This window comes from Mastigoproctus giganteus, chromosome 2, assembly GCF_048544385.1.
Source record: "Mastigoproctus giganteus isolate SK-2022 chromosome 2, ASM4854438v1, whole genome shotgun sequence".
Lineage (NCBI taxonomy): Eukaryota > Metazoa > Arthropoda > Arachnida > Uropygi > Thelyphonidae > Mastigoproctus > Mastigoproctus giganteus.
Genome location: NC_143576.1, coordinates 235,377,957 through 235,394,729, shown reverse-complemented (window position 1 = coordinate 235,394,729; position 16,773 = coordinate 235,377,957). Strand labels below are relative to the sequence as shown.

Below are 16,773 nucleotides of genomic sequence, written 5' to 3'. Positions count from 1 at the left end.
ACTATTCCATTTACAACATTCACTTTTCAAGACATATGTATATAAATAAATAATAAGTAACGGTTAAATAAATATACATTTATTTTGGACAAATTTTGTTTTAAATAAATTTATTTGATGTGTTGATTTATTTCTTTATATACATATGTTTGATTCTTAAAAATATCTTTAAGGTTATGTGCATAGAATTTAACACTTAGAGATAATACATTTTCAATGTGAAACTCTTCACAGAGGTCTTTGAAAACTAAATGATCTCGTTCCAAAAAAAAAGGTCACCAATGTGGGCGAGAGAGAGACGTGCCCTTCTTGTGACAGTGAACAAAAAGTAACAAAATTAAATACAAAAGCCTCATAAATAAATCAAGCCTAACAAATGACTTGTTTAGGAAAAGAAACTTATTTGTTACATTAATATTTCTTTACATCCATAATAAAAAAAATCACATAACAAAAACAAATGTTTGTATAACAAAACAATGTATATATTAACCACGAACAGTGTTTAAAGAAATTGTCCAGTAGGAATAAGTCAGCTGACATACATTTCCAAAAAGGGTTTTTTACCTTCAAGTGTTAAACTAATACAAACTTTTTTTTTCTTTCACAAATATCTGACTGAAATATATTTATACATTAGAAAACTAGTTACAATTTTTATATCAAATTTTTTTTTGTATTATACATTTATTTATAATTCTTGTGCACATATTTATATATATTTATATGCTTTTCAAATTGGTGATATATTTTAAATTCTGTTCGTTTTCTTTTCTTTCTTTCAACAATTACGCCATCACAAAAATATCTGCACGAGACATGCGCCCTCTTGTGATAGTGAAAATTCGTTTCAAATTCGTTTCAGACTAGGAAAATGTTTCTGACTGAGAGTTCAACGATCGACCGGGGCAAATTCTGGAATGTTCAGGCCAGAGGAGAGTCTACAAAGAAAAATAAATATATAAATAAATTAAGAGCAAATTAGTTGTACATTTTAAGTAAATAAAAAGAAATTTTAACATTTTGGTTATACTAAAATATTACCAGAGAATAGCCACAGCAAAACTTTAGATTCATCGAAATGTTTTTGATGTTGGGATTAAAATTTGTCCAATGCGTTGGTTCTCTTCTAAACCTCGTCTATAAAAATTGATTAACAGGGAGATGGTCGTTTAATATACAAGAAACAGATTTATGATTATTTGTTTTTGAATAATTTATCAAGAAAAATTGGGGATCAATTGTATTGACTTAATTTCCACACTTTAACAAAACTAAGCACCATTTTGGTGATATACTTGTATACATTGAAATTTCGATAGTGAATTAAATTTTTAAGACTTTCAGGATGATGTAATTGAAAATATAGATGCTTGTGCCTGCAATTTTGTGATATTCTTATAATCTGAAATCATTTGGGGTTCAAAGTCGGGTATTTCTTTATAAAAGCCACATTATGAGAATATCTTGTGCATTGAAGAAACTTATGGCTAAAGTGGCTGTTGTGTAAGTAAAATATTGGGGCCAAAACTAAAAAGGCCTTAGAATAAAGTGCCTATTAATCTAAAAAAAATGACAAAAGCAAAAGTCCTGCATACTAACAGGACCAATCAAACGAGTTCTGAATTTATCCGCGAATTATGTATCAATACTAACATTGGTAAATAATGCAAGGAAGCAAGTTTATACAGCATCAGCCAAGAAAAAACCCAACACTTCTCACATCATCTCTTCCATCCCTCAAACTGCAATTCTTTTAAATTTGTTCAAACCATCCACTTCCACAACACCAGATGTCTGTTCCAAAAATCAGCTACCTTCTGGCTGAAGGCAGATTTCTGCACATCTGTCCTGCAACCCTCCTTCCGTAATTTGTATTTAGGTCTCAGTCAATTTAAGGCCTTAAACACCTCAATCGCATCACATGTTCAAAGTCTCCAGGAGTTGCAATTTGCAGAACTGAAATCTTTCTTGGTAAGAGTAGCCTTTTTTCCTCTCAATAATCTGACTACTCCACTCTGCACCGACTCCAATAGATCCACATCATTCCTAAAATGAGGCTTTCAGACCTGTATGTAGTACTCAAGATGTGGCCTTTAATTGCCTTTAGAGGATAATCTCCTCCTTATCCTTGCTGGAAATATTCTGTATACTATTGACAAAACACCATAAGCTGTCCTGGCAGCACTTCTCAGGAATTTCATTGCCGATTGCACAATTACCCCCACGTCTTTTTCTATTCTGAGTATGACACCACATAGTTGGCATATTATTCTGGGATTGTTGTTGCTCATATGCAGTACCTTAATGAAAAGGATAATTAGAAACCGCGGGACATACCCATTTAAAAGAATGCAGTACATAGTGTTATTCATACGAACATATAGCAGTACTGCAGAAGGAATAGTATATAATGCTGAGATTAGATAAAAATTGCTAAATAAATATTAAATGAATCTCACCTGGCACTCTGGGCTGCAGTACCAATGTTTTCTGCAACCAGAACACAGAAATTTTGCATCCATTATCCCACATCCCATACATGGTGGACAGCTGGCTGCGCTATCAATTTCGGACTGCATGCTATGACCACCGTATGGCACAGGTCCGCTAACAGGCATAAGTGGAGAGTATCCTACCGAACGCATCTAAAATAGATAATGGTAATCACTAATTAATGGCATCCTATTTCGTATTCATTGATGCTCTGAAATGATCAGCCTCTGCTCATTTGCATTTAATATTTTACAGAAGATTATCAATATAAGATATAGGCATACATTATTAACTGACTAATTAATTTGCAGTATTAATTAACTGATTTACAAAAGGATTATCGATGTGAATCAAATAACTTCATTAAGACTTACAAGAAAAGTCTTGAAATATTAAATTTAAAAAATAAACATCTATTGCAATGCGAATCCCGAAGTTCTTTAGTATTTCGGGATTGGTATATCGTAGATTCGAAAAGGTCAATTTGCCACAGAAACACTACTTTACTTTCGTCCCTAGCGGGGCATTCACCCTTCTTGGTTCCCAAAAAGTTGAAATTACGTCCAAATACAAAATTTGTAGTCGGAGAAGGCCGCAGAATTCCAGAACACCTTTAGGGAGCCCAATTGATCTAAATCCCATTAGTTTGGGCGAATCCCGAGTGAGTTTCTGCTAATAAAACTTCATCATATGACGTCCCTTTGTACAAAAATGTTTTTCTTAGAATTGTTTGTGTATTTATTCCAGTTTAAGTTGTATAATTACAATAAGGAAAGAATAAATTGAATATTTATCCTGGACTTTTATGTTCTACCATTATTTACCGTTATAGTAAGAAATGAAGTTCACTAAAGACGTGATTATGGAAAACCTATATAAAATCCATTGATAGTTAATCCCCCTGCGTTTTAAGGCCCATTCTAATAGTTGGGAATATAAATGACATTTTCTAGTATTTATCATACTGCGTCACAAAAGAAATAAAAAACCATAAAACTGTGGCTAGCAAAACATTGGTAACGGGTGCTGTATTGGAAAGTAAACAACCTAGTTACCATGACAGCAGTGTCATCTACCACCGCATGGCATAAAAGAAGGTCGTGCAAATATTGACAAATAAACCGCATTCTACGTGATTTCGATAAGAAGGGTCAACGTCCATAGCCCTTTGGAAACAATGAAGTGTACGATAACTCCACTTTTTAGCTTCAGTAGAATTGATGAAATGTCTTATTTGTATCAAAAAGTAAAATTACGCTAGATGAACAAAGGCAGAAGGGACGTGGACAATTTAAAAAAAAAAAAAAAACAGTTGAATACCCAACGTTATTTTCTTTACATTTAACTTCGATATTTTGACCAGGGGTGGTAGACGTACGTCCAGTTATAGTGGGAAGGAAGCATTCTACGATGCAGTTAAATCATTCCCCATAATTTGAATTTATGTCTCCTAATTTGGAGGATCCCTTCAAAAGGTGAGTAGTTGTGAAGCTCTACCCTAGCCCGCATATTCGAAGTCTTTCCTCCCGAGTGCCAAAGTTGCAAATGTTATTCCTCAGAATGGACTGTGGTAGGAAGTGGGGTTTCTCAGGAATCCGTGCTCTGACGTCTCGTCTGTATTTTCCTAAATGATATTGATGAAGGAATGCAAGAGAAGCTGGTAGAGTTTGTTGATGACTTAACCTATTGCAAACATCATCTGAAAAATGGCAGCTAAGAGTTTGAAGCTACCATGGTATCTTATCCTGAAGAAGACAAGAATCAGAGACCATAAATAGAAAATCTCAGAAAGGACAGCACAAGATTAGATTTCATGAAGTTTACTTATGGACAGCGTGTTTTGGAACGTTGCAATAAGTTTCCTACAAGCAAAAAATATATAAGAAAAAACTTGGTACAAAATTATACTTGAGTAAATTACAGAGGAAAACAGCTAACTAGCTGCTAGCTATTTTCGCCATGCTAATACGTCCTTGTAAACGTTTGTCCTTGATGTGTTATTTCATAAATAGCACAAAGCCAACGCACATCGTACGTGATCTGGTTGAGAATGAAGCACAGCTACAAACACTCGGAAATCGCCAGCACCCTGATTTCAGGGATAATTATCTTAGTGGCTGTTCCATGGTGTCCCCTGTACTAATACACTTCACCCAATGCTGGAAGTATTCTGGAAATCCCATTTCGTCAAAATGTGTTTGCAAGGGCCATAGGAGAGTTCCACTTCTGCTAAATCACGGATGATGGTATGCCATTTTTGGTGAATTATCTCACTAATTCGTGCAGTATGTGGCTGAAATCAAATTGGCTTCCTTGAATCACTATGCCATTTTAATGCTACAGACCTTTTTGGTGGGGGGAAGGAGTTAAACTCATCGAAAGTATGCAAATGCCATATTTTTGGCATTTACTTTCCCACTAAAGTGACGTCTTTAATACAGCCTTGTAATCAAGGAATTTTACGTTTCAGAATTTGACTCAAGCCAGTTGATGACTGTTTGAATTGTTCTTCAGTTTCAGGATGAAAGTGGTGCACCCCTGTTCGTTCATAGTGATAACACCGCCCCCCGGACTGAGCTTCATTAGCTTCAAAAATGCTGCACAATCTCATTGACAAGACCTCACTCTTCTTCGCTTCTGATCTGCATTCAATGCTTTAGGGACCAAGCTCGAAGAAACACTAAACGCCGGTCACGTTTTGAAAACTAATGTCCCTGGAGGTGAGTTAAGGCCAATACAAATATCGTATTTTCAAATCCGAAAAAATTCTCTAATTTGGTATTAAGGGTTTGAACACTTATTCCCAAAAGTGAGTAAATCTGCTGCTAATTAACCGAACTGTATATGATAATCAGTGCTACCAATCAATAAATCCATATCGATCTTCCATGGGTTGTTTAGCCACTCACTGGTTAAAAAAATTAGAAGCCTTTTTCAATTAAACATACAGTTCATAAATGTAAGTTGTCACATGGTATGATCACAAGTTACTTGGTATCCGACAAGACAGTTGAAATTTAAAACGAGTTGTGTCAAAATAGGTGCAGTAAGCAGAAAACGCCTGAAAAAAAACTCAGTTGAGGCAAAGAAAGACTGATTTACAACCATACTAATACGGCAAGAGTTGAAGGATCAAGGATTTGTAGCAGTGTGCCTATACGAGAACCGCTTTTTTCTGGAAAAAATCGAAAGATTCGCCTGGAATGGCGACTCCAACACCAAGATTTAATTGTGAAAGAGTGGATTTACATATTTTTACACCAACGGTGGGTTAATGTTTGACGAAAACATCATGAATCCATGCAACCAGACTGCTTCGTGTCAGCCACTCAAACAGCTTCAGTTGCCATCATGGTATGGTGTACGTTCTGTTGGTATGGATGGAGTCAGCCCATACCGTTAGAAGGTCGAGTTACCTCCAATGAATATCGTTCCGTCGTATCGGACAAATTTCAACTTACAATGCTTAATTTTAATACGATGGATCCCTTCAAGGCAACTATCCACCATGCGAGAATGGTATCCGATTGGTTCTAGGAACATTCGTAAGATCTCCAAAATCTACCCTGGCAGCTTAATTCTCCAGATATGAATCCAATTGAGGATGTGGGATGTGTTCGAAAGGGTAGTTGGGTTTCAAAGTTCTCTTCTAACCAAAATACAGCAGCTGACAAATACCGTGATGGAAGAATGGTCAAATCTGGAGCTAGACTTTCTCGGACATAAGTTGAATCTATGCATTGACATATATAGACTGTAATTCGAGCCAAAAGAGGCCATACCAAAGATGTCCCTACTCTTTTTTAAAAGCTGCAATGATTTCTCACTTGTAACTAACTGAAACGTAGATAAAGTTTAAAAGAAATAAAATTGCGATTCTTACCTCATCTCGCCTCTCTGGAGGATACTGCACGCTAGTTCGTGTCTGCAGTCGTTGTTTGCTATCATCATGATGGTAAGGGCGCATACCCGAACTTTCTCTCATCGCTGTGGAATGTTTAGGGGCTACAGACGAGGGTAAAATCGATGCACGAGACACCGTATCACTGGACGTAGATGGACAGCTCGCTGGTGAAGAGTATGTTATCCTGGAGACAGAATCACTGTTGCTAATGGATTTCTGAGACATCGAACCATAATATACTTCCGATGTGGGTTGGGTGGATGGCGGGGGACACAAAACCGTGCTACCGCTTTGCAGATTCCAAGTCCTCGAACCCGTTGGGGAGCCCATTTGAGATACTATCTTCGACGACGGTTGTGTCCGAGAAACTGCATTCGAACCTACTGGATTGGCACCTATAGGAGGATGGTCTCTGAAGGTGTCGCACTTACGGTACGTGTCTTCGCATCGGTCTACGTTTGACCTTGATACAACGGTCCTCAGCGGGATGAGATTGGAGTGATATGTGGTTTTGGGTGATGGAAGGGTGTTTGCGTGAATATTTGGTTCTTCTTGAGAGGTCCATGTAGAAGATAAGGAACTTTGTTTTTCCTTCAGAACTCTGTGGTCCCCGGATGTCAGCACTTGGTGTAAAATTTGGTTGTCAGTTGCGTTGGTATTAGCCGAATGTTCACCCCGGTTTGGGTTACCTAAGTTACCCAGGTTAACTCCATAGTTCTCATTGGCTTTGGCCACCAGGGCTTCCACACTTGGAAGCCTTTCGCTGGATGGAGGAATCTTACCACTGTCACGAGCTACCATTGGTCTCACTAGACAAGTTTCTCTTTGTGGGGAGAGAAAACCAGTACGCTGAGCGGTGGTGCCACCTGTTAAGTAATGTTCCGATTTTTCGTAAGGATTTCCGCTCTCTAAATGAGGCATGGTGTTTAAGAGGTTTGGCGGCACACCACCAAGACTGGATACATCCTCAGCCGGAAATGGCGATTTTCTCCTTGGTAGGTCGGGTTTTCCAATGGCATGTAGTCTGTAAATTTTTTTCAATACCTCTTCTTTGTATTTCTTGAAACACAGAATAGCAATTCGTTCTTTTTCTTTCTGTTCTGCGATCAACTGCAAATAGATCACCTCGTTTTTCAACTTTCTGATTTTTTCTTTCACCTGTGCTGGGTCATTCATCCACGATTCTTCCTCCTTAGGGATTTCATCGGGATAGGAGTTCTGACTTTTGATATGCAGCTGTTGATAATGATCACTCGGACTCTCTCTTATCACAGAAGTGTGGATGGCTTGCTGCTGGGAGGAAGAGGTCCTTCCGCCTAGGGGCTTCTCTCTCTGGTAGGGGATCTGTTCTTCATACCGATAGCAGTCCTCTTGAGTCGGAGGCGTCAAAGGTAAAACTTCGCACACTGTACTTTTTCTATCTTGTTGTTCTTTTTGGACAACGTCTTTTGTCTCGTGCAAACTGACTACTTTGGTAATGACTGGTGTCGAAGTGTCTTTGGCATCCGCACTTTGGAGGGGAGGTGGAGGAATGGCATTTCCCGAGGAATCGAGTAATAATGTGCGTAGAATTGACTCTTCTCGTTCCCTAGCTTGTCTCTCGGCGGTGGTTTCCATATGATGAGGATATGGCACAGGAGATACCGGTTCGTAGAAAGCAGAGTTAAGAGAAACTTGACTAACGGGATCTTCTGAAAAGTCATCCGGACTATTGGCACACGTATAAGGGCTTACACTTTTCACGGACCTGTTGTCATCATCTGTCTTCTTCTGTTTCTCCATGGCAACCATCTCATTCATGAAACGGGCTCTTAATACCTTTTTGGGTAACACCGTTGGACTAACAGTCTGCACTGGAGTCTTTGGCTTCTGGGAGGATCCAAGACAGGTTTCTAAACAAGAAAATAAAAAGAAAACCAGCATTAACTGGCTGGTAGGAAAGATGACATTTATATTGGAACTGACTAAGCAATAATTCATTACCACCACACCTCGCATAATCAAATGCAGCACGCACACACTAATCGCGCGCGCAAAAAAACACGCCCCCTCCTAACTCCATGATCGCTAAGCATCAACTTACACCAATAACTGAACTTACCGGTTTCTACGCCGATGTTAATCGCAACCCGTTTCACTTTAAGGAGTATGTACGTAATTATAAACTAATCGCCTCCAGAAGATGTCACATGGTACTTCGTTTTCAAACTAGACTGGAGGCTAGGTAAGATTTCTCACACGTGCTGGGATGATATCTACACTGACAGGGCTGAGCTCGTTTCCTTTAGCGTATATTCGGGACCTTGTAAGGATAAAACGCTCGAATACTTCGGAAGAAGGAAGAGCCGAGTCCTCACACAAACTACGAAATCCGATACGAATGAATTTCCTCTCCAGAAGTACAATAGAGATTGTAGCAGAGTTCTGTCATATTGCAATCCATCCGGTTGTATTTTGCAAGCTACATATTACGTCAACGTATACGTTAAGCAGGTGAAATGACTTCTATATTACTACAGGTGCACTTTGCTCTAGAGATTGGTGTTTTAATACGGAAGGGTCTCCTTCCAAGAAATTCTGGCCAGTTAATTCAGTCTCAACAAAAACCTTCAAGCTGAATAGGATACAATTTTCCGGGGGGCTTTTATAACTTAAAATTAACAGGAGGTAAAAGGTCGTAGGGATTGGTGGCTTTATAATGCATTCTTGAGAAGTTCAGTTACTTCGATGGAATTTGTGGACCTCCTTCTGCTGAGGAAATCTCGTTCACCTAATTATGCCAACAGCAATCTTCCCTAGTTATTAACGGTTACTGTAGAACCTATTTATATGTTAGGCTACATGAAATGAACTGAAACTACAAAGAGTGAATTGGAAACTCAAGGTCATTACAACTACATTCATATAAAGGACATTCAGAATCAAAATGTGCCACCCATTCTCTCGTGCGTATGTCAAACCAACTGCGCTTCCCCCCTTCTATCGCGAACAAGTACAGGTGTGCTCATAAACATTGAAGGAAAGTACACGATTTACCTGTTCTGCTGTTTGTGGCTTCTTGCACTTCGTTACCGAGAACATCGGCCCTTGCTGGGGTGTTGGGGATCTGATCTTTATGGAATTCGTTGCTTCTCTGCAAGGCCATGGCATATCTACGTCTCGGTAACGATGTAGCAACCTTTCGATCTTCAAATGACATTTTACATCTATTTCTTGAGATGTCTGCTACCTCCTCGCTGGACGGAGTGCGGGGCCCCTCCCTGACGTCGATGACATTGTGGTTGCTAGAGTAAAAAGAAAGGAATAATCACTGGTGCTCCATGGACACACAAATTGAATTATACGATTAGTAAAATGCACATAATTCGAATGCAAAATGCATTTTATAAATAAATATTCCTTATAAAATAATTCCAAAGATAATTTTTATTTATGCACTTTTTTTAATAATAAAAAGCACCACAGCCATTTTATAATTTAAAAAATCGTACCACCACAACTATTCAGAATCAGGCATGTTTTATTCTGAACAGTAGTGGTGCAGATTCAGATGTCTGCCTTTTCTTACCTTGGCCCTCAAGACTATATTCCAAAATAGTTTTCACATACTTCACAAATAATGTGTATGGTAATGAACAAATCATTAAAAGTGTAATGTTAATAGTTAGTCTATTGGCGTACAAACTTTATAGATGAGGCCTGTATCCAAAGTTTTCAACTAGAATGTGGACCAGGAACCTCACTGCGTCGGATGGTATAACAGAATCATAAGTTTCCTGAAAGTTGACATTTAAATGGTTCTCATCCCGGTTTCGGATAAAGTGGTGTCACTTAATGATAAAAGTTTAATAACAAATGACATTCTTACCTCTTTTCCAGCTGTCTTGAAAAATTAGCAACAAAACCCTGCGATTGGACTCCTACTGGCACAAGTTCAGGTGGACTATCTATTTGAATTATCCGACTAGTCCTGGCTTCACTGGGATTAGGTATTTCGGTTAACTCAGGCTTCACCGGAGATGGGTCCTCGTCAATAATTAGAGTGGAGTCATCATCTTCATTGTTAGGAGTTTCCATCTTGGAAATCCCCAACAAGGTTGGTTCTTTCAAATCTGTACAATTTACTTCAGGTTTTTCCTTTGGAGTTTCACTAGAAAAGCTGTCATATGAATCTTCCAGTATCTCTGAGGATATCCTGCTGTCATCTGCATAAGATACTTGAGACTGTGCCATCCTCCTTGCTGCAGATCGCGTGTAGAACTTCTTTACTACCCCATTCCTTAGGTGTTTCCGTTTAATCCTTCCAGGAAGCTTCCTTAGAACTCTATAATCAACACTGGATTCGCTCTCACCTACTCCTTCGTCTTCTTTTTTTCTTTTGATTTCTGGAAGAAATTCTCCGTACTTTCTCTTTCGTTTCCTCCTCGTTCGTAAGGTAGTAGGGTCATCGGAATTTTCAATCACATTGAAGGTGAATAATTCGTTTAAGTCACAAAATTCCTTCACATCGAGCGAGTTATCCATACAAAAGCTGTTGACCACTTCGCGAATATTTTGATCCTCACTGTTTAGTTGAATATCCATTGTCAAAGTCTTGAAGTAGACGTTGTCGACGAGTTCTTTCATCAAGGAACTAACAGAATCTTTGATGTCTTCTTTGGTTTCTCTGCTACATCGCGATTTTCGTCTCAATTTTTGGTATAATCTTGGAGTTAAAAGCTTTGGAAGAGTTAAGTTGTTTCGTTTCTTAAACCGCTTACATATCACATTGACCACTACCCCATCTTCTATATGAGTATAAACTGATAGAGCAGACACCTTCCTTTGAATCACCTTTCTTTTCATTAAATCTTTGGAACTATCCTGGGAACCTTCCATTTCTTCCGACGATCCTGGAACTTCACAACTTTCAGCAATGGATGGACCTTGTTCACCTAGATCCAGTGTTTCATTGATGGAAGAGGAATTCGGAGACTGCAATTCACTCTTTCTTGAAATTTCCGAAAATGATTGCTGAATAATTCTTGGATCTATTGCACAAGAATCTTCATCTAAATCGCACTCCAATTTTGGATCTATTAATTTCCCATCGGATTCGTTATTCAAATTATTCAAGTCCTGAGGGCAGTCGAATTCTGTAGTACCTATGCTAACTGTACTTACACTGTTCTCCTCCTCGGTCTCTGACTGTAGAGACCTCTGGTGATGGTTTTTCATATTTGTCTGCATGATATGTAGTCCAAGGTGATTGCTGGAATAATTTCCATTTTCCAATTCGCAGTCATTTTCGTATAATCTGGGGTATTTTCTCTCCTCCTTAAAAGAATATACATCACTAAACCCATTTTCAACATGTTTGGAAATGGGTTCTTTGTAATATTCTTCTAAATTTTTTTCATTTTTTATAGTTTCAGATTTCTGTGATTCTGGATCACAACCAGGCATGAAATGGGTACAAAAATCAAGGCGCTCATAGCCTGGATATGGTCTTTGGAAATGGTTAATCTCATTCCTCATTTCTTTGCCGGTGGGTGAGTAATGCAGGGTACAAGTCCCACTAGAAGCATTTGATTCTGTACTGGGCCTTCTCATTGGATCTCTCCCACTGACTAAACCCTTTACAGAGGTCATCTCAAATGGGACTGTATTACAACAGTCCAATGATCTTTCCTCCACCTTATTAAGGGGATTCTCAGTACTATGATTTAGTTCATAATCACGCCCATGTTTACACCTCTCAGAGGAAGTTAAGGCACTAGTTTGAAGGTATTCTTCTTCTTTGGGAACTTCACTGACCACTTCCTGCCTTTGTGTCCCTTCTGAAATGTATTTGAAACGCACGGGGTCAAGATGCCTCGCCTGCTGCAAGATATCGTTTGGTAGCCTGCTAACAACCACAGACACCTTTCTTACTCTTTCTTTTCTGCGTTGTATGACATCATTTCCGCAATCGGAAAGATTTCTTAGTGGTTGGAAGACTTTGGGATTTTGCTTTTCACACCGATTTCGAGGAAGGACCATATAATTATCTGCCGTAAGGTCCGGTACGAAAGTTAGCTTGCTCTCGTAGAATGTGTCTTCTGGCTTGTATAAAGTTTCTGACTCAGGCAGTAGAATAGGCGAAAGAATTCTTGGATAGGTATCGCTTTCGTGCACACAGAGAGTAGATTCTTTCATTCTTCCTTCGTGAAATGCCTCATCACTCACTGCAGTGACCGTTATGATCTGGAAACAAAAAACAACTAATTAACCACTGATACAAAAGTACAGAACTTTACAAATGTATTAATTTGTGAAATATGACCATGGTTTCCATTATTTTTACATTTAAATAACTAGAAGAATCAATTACAAAATTCAGATATTCAAGAGTCGGTTGGCTAACACAGTTAACTAGCCTTTGATAATCGTACTGTGTACCCAACCTGATATTGTTTTAACCCCTTTAAATTTCGCCTTCATTATTGCAGCTGGTACTACTTCATTGCAACTGATTTTCAGGACATAAACTAGCCCAACATTTAACTCTTACGTTATCCCAGGACTATAGCCAGAACTCAACCTTATTTATCCCATTGAAGAGGCCCTTAATTCCTACCAGCTGATGGAACTGGAACCGAGACCTCTTCAAATGAGCTGCAGATGGTATGTGGTAGACAAACCCAAAGGAACTCTCTTCGTCCACGATAGGAAGCGAACTTCAGTGATTTTTCAAAGTTGAAAGAGCAACATCCACTGACTGCAACAGAAGCTACATTTTCCTGTAAATGCAATGGAAGTCATTTGCAAGAAGTTAACTATAAAGACTTCAATTTAATCATAAGTTGAGATTTACTGTTAGACATTGCTGAAAGAAGTATTGTCATAAGACAGTCCCAGTTGAGTGTTTCAAAAGTCAAGATGTCCACTAAAGGAGTTGATCGATAAGGCTTCGAAAAGTGTAAGCCTAAATAAGCATTTTTCCCCCTTTCGCATGATACGTCCCTTTAAGGGATGATAGTTTGCAGACTGGATATAAAAAATTTCTTTTTCAAAGTGCTGTGGAAGCTGGGAGTATTTTAAGAACGCGTATTCAGCATCGTCTGACAATAAAATTGTCCAAAATAGCGTAAAACGATGCACGTGATATGATATGTCGTAGAGCAATCCATCAACCATTCGTAAAGATTTCCTTGAATCAATCATCTATGAAGATCGCCAATTTTCGGAACTTGTGGCAAAGGTTACAGAGAGATTGAAAGTAAGGCGTGCAAATTCAATAGAGCGATATATCTTGTGGGGCGTGTGTCAGAGTTGAAGTATAGCACAATTCCTTGCTAAGTGAAGTTTACCATTTGTTTTATTTCTATTGTGAAATAAGAGGGCTGACCCAGATGAGTGGAAAATGCAGGAGGGAAATAGTACAATCGCTTAAGTCGATTGCAGTTTGAGTCCATGACCGCTAAATGCGATTGACAATATTCTTGCCAAAAGAACTAGTTGTAACAACTCCTTTGAGCTATGTGGTTGTACCGAAGTATAAACAGAATATAATTGTCAGACTTACGTTACCTTACAAAATGCCTGAAGACTCTGCTGGCTGAGCAAGAATTCAAATATGAAGCCGATGGAATACTTTTGGCATGAGCTGGATGGTCGATACGGGCGCGTGTAATACACATCTTCTGCAACTGAACTAGCGATTGCACCGAAGGAGGAATGGACAAATTCCTATTAAGGAATTGATCCAAAGTTTTATAACACGAAATATACTTGAATCGATTGGCATTAGAGGTAAAGCACTACTGGCTACCAATGCCTTCAGAAGCATTAACATTTCCGATGTATTTTATATCGGTATTCAATTCTAATGTGGATCTTTGCCAAAAGAATTACTACTTTCTGAAAAAAATGAAAATCGCAGACCAAGTAATTAGAAGTAACCCTGTAATAAATCACAGTTGTTAGAAAATAACCAAAGATATCGTTTACAGATATCCACGAGCAATTTATCCCAGTGTTGGACAACCCTCAGAGAGGAGAACTCTCAGATTTCTAATCTATGTTCCCTAATTCATGTCTCACCTAAGAGGAAGAACAGATTTATTACATACCTCCCACCCACAGGGCCCGCAGACCCCAAATTTTGGAGAAAAAGCCAAACATTACAGTGTATAGTTAGATGCGTTAAGTGTGTAATCAATGTGGTGATTATTTAATACGAATCAAATTGCTTGTCCTCCGTTGAGTACAGGGGACAAGCAGTACTCAACATTTCAAAGAACGCTTAATTAACCCAAGAAGTTTGAGACTGATATGGCAAGGGAGGTGAAGATCAAAATCGGGATAAGATACCATAATCCTTGAAAATATCAGCACTTGCAATCGTAGAATTTCCAACATAATTTACATTTCAACGGGTTAAGAAACAAGTTATTTTTGTAGAGTCACAGTATGAGGAATGAACACAGGACAGTGGTTAACTGTCAACTGAAGAATAAATTTTTAAATTTAAGATCTGCATAAAGTTACCACTCAACGTTAGCAGCCTGATCATTAACGATAAAGAAATGCAGACCTAAAGGTGGACCTTGAACATCTAGTGACAAAGTAAATGGAACGCCTTCAATTATTTCAGACAATTAACGATTTCTCAGTGAAACAAGCAAATCTAGTAAAGGGGGTGGTAGACCATAAGATGAAAGCTTGAAGAGATCTTCATTTTACTGAATTCCATCAGCACCGTATACGCCTCAATCATCCTCTTAGATATCTAGCTGTCAATTTCTTCTTGTGCGTCAATTTTCCATCACTAATCTGACCTCCCTTCTTTCTACTATCTGCAGAACGTTTCTTCTTTTAGGTGAGGTCTCCTGATCCGAATACAAATTCTAAATGCAATCTAACCATTGTTTTATATAGATGGCTAATGACGACCTTCTCCCTGCTAGGAAAGGTCCTATAAATCAACCATGTTCCTACTAGCTGCCTGTTTATACTGTATCAAAATTTGTTCAACAAAATAACCTTATGGTCCAAGTCCTTTTGAAGCAACACGACCTGGCCGGAATTGACAACCACTCTTCTTACTTTCAAATCATAGAACTTCAACAATTTTCCTTGGATGCTCTTGTCAAGATTGATTAAGATTAGGAGTGAACTCGACACCGACTCATGAGGAACAACACTGCAGATTAACTTATGACAACCCTTTATCTTTTAGCCAGTCCACAATCCACTGCAGAATAATACAACTCTATCTACTTCCATTTGATATAGCACCCTTTGGTCATGGACCGTATCAAAAACATTACTGAAAATTGTGTAATGTAAAAAATAGTTTCTTGCATCTAGCCGTTCATGGCTTAACTTCTAAAGAGTTAACGCCTCGCCATGAAATAAAGTCGGACTTCAAAATACCAATCTTAGAATTCAACCAAAATTGGATTTAACATGACTGCGTGATTTCCTCCGATGGGTTCCATGAGGTTGGTCAAATTGGAGTGACATTGAGAGCGAGGAGTGTTCCAAACGAGGGACAAGGTCCGGTGCACTTCTCGCAAGTGGACAGAATCGGCTCGGACTTAAATCAAGACCTCTTTAAAACTTAAATCTAATTATTGGGTATATTAAAAATACGAGTTCCAACTGCCAGTGAGAACGTGACACGGTTTTTGATTGGCACCATACGGACAAATAAACGACCGACTGATTTCACAATCAAACCTCTTTAAATAAACAGTCCACTGCTGTTTACTCTAATCAACATTGACCTATTATACATAACACAGAATGTAAGCGGCTGTTATCCATCCGCGAATACTCAATTTGTTACAATATTGAACACGCTCAGAGTGAGGAAAATAACTTACAACAAAGTACATGGATGGCCATCTTCAGCGAGTTTTATTTGAAAGTACTGATACGGATATCTGTTTAACCCCTTTGGCCTTATTAACTGATAAACTCTTACTCGCTTAATGACTTTAAAATATTACCCTAAATACGTTAACGAATTTGAGAAGATAAAAACATACTAACATGGTTCTTCGTAACTCTGCTTCAAGAAGATTAAACTGTCACATGATCTGCTGCTGCTGGTTACTATTCGATCTTGATTACCCAAACAGTAGATCACTTAACTGATTCGTAAATAACTTGTCACCAAGAACGTGGAAAATAGTTTGATGTTTTCTGGCTTAATAACAAATTACCGAGTGGCGCCATCTATTGTCAAACAGATGACAGTATGAAGTCTCAAACCAAGCGTGTATTTTAAGTAGAGGTAAAAGAGAGATCAGACATTCTTCGTTTAAACAAAATACAGATTCTACACGTGTATATTAATGAGATATTTTCAGTTCATTCTTGGAGACATTGAGTTCAACAAGTTA

General features: G+C 38.4%; 1 protein-coding gene across 1 annotated transcript; it reads right to left on the bottom strand.

The window, feature by feature from the left end:
* Positions 1 to 732: 732 nt before the first annotated feature.
* On the bottom strand, positions 733 to 16,440 carry LOC150090262 (uncharacterized). Its single transcript, XM_090389787.1, has 6 exons — positions 16,421 to 16,440; positions 10,269 to 12,625; positions 9,437 to 9,684; positions 6,380 to 8,292; positions 2,463 to 2,648; positions 733 to 941 (listed from the first exon to the last, which is right to left on the bottom strand). The coding sequence occupies exons 2-6, from the start codon at positions 12,575 to 12,577 to the stop codon at positions 867 to 869; spliced, it is 4,731 nt and encodes a 1,576-aa protein (XP_090245913.1). The 5' UTR covers positions 12,578 to 12,625; positions 16,421 to 16,440; the 3' UTR covers positions 733 to 866.
* Positions 16,441 to 16,773: the final 333 nt, after the last annotated feature.

Excerpts from the sequence above, each read along its gene's own strand:
- LOC150090262 (XM_090389787.1), bottom strand. The coding sequence starts at position 12,577 with ATGAAAGAATCTACTCTCTGTGTGCACGAAAGCGATACCTATCCAAGA. Across the intron at positions 8,293-9,436 it reads AGCCACAAACAGCAGAACAG|AAACCTGTCTTGGATCCTCC; the intron begins GTAAATCGTGTA and ends TTTCTTGTTTAG. Across the intron at positions 2,649-6,379 it reads CTCCAGAGAGGCGAGATGAG|ATGCGTTCGGTAGGATACTC; the intron begins GTAAGAATCGCA and ends TATCTATTTTAG.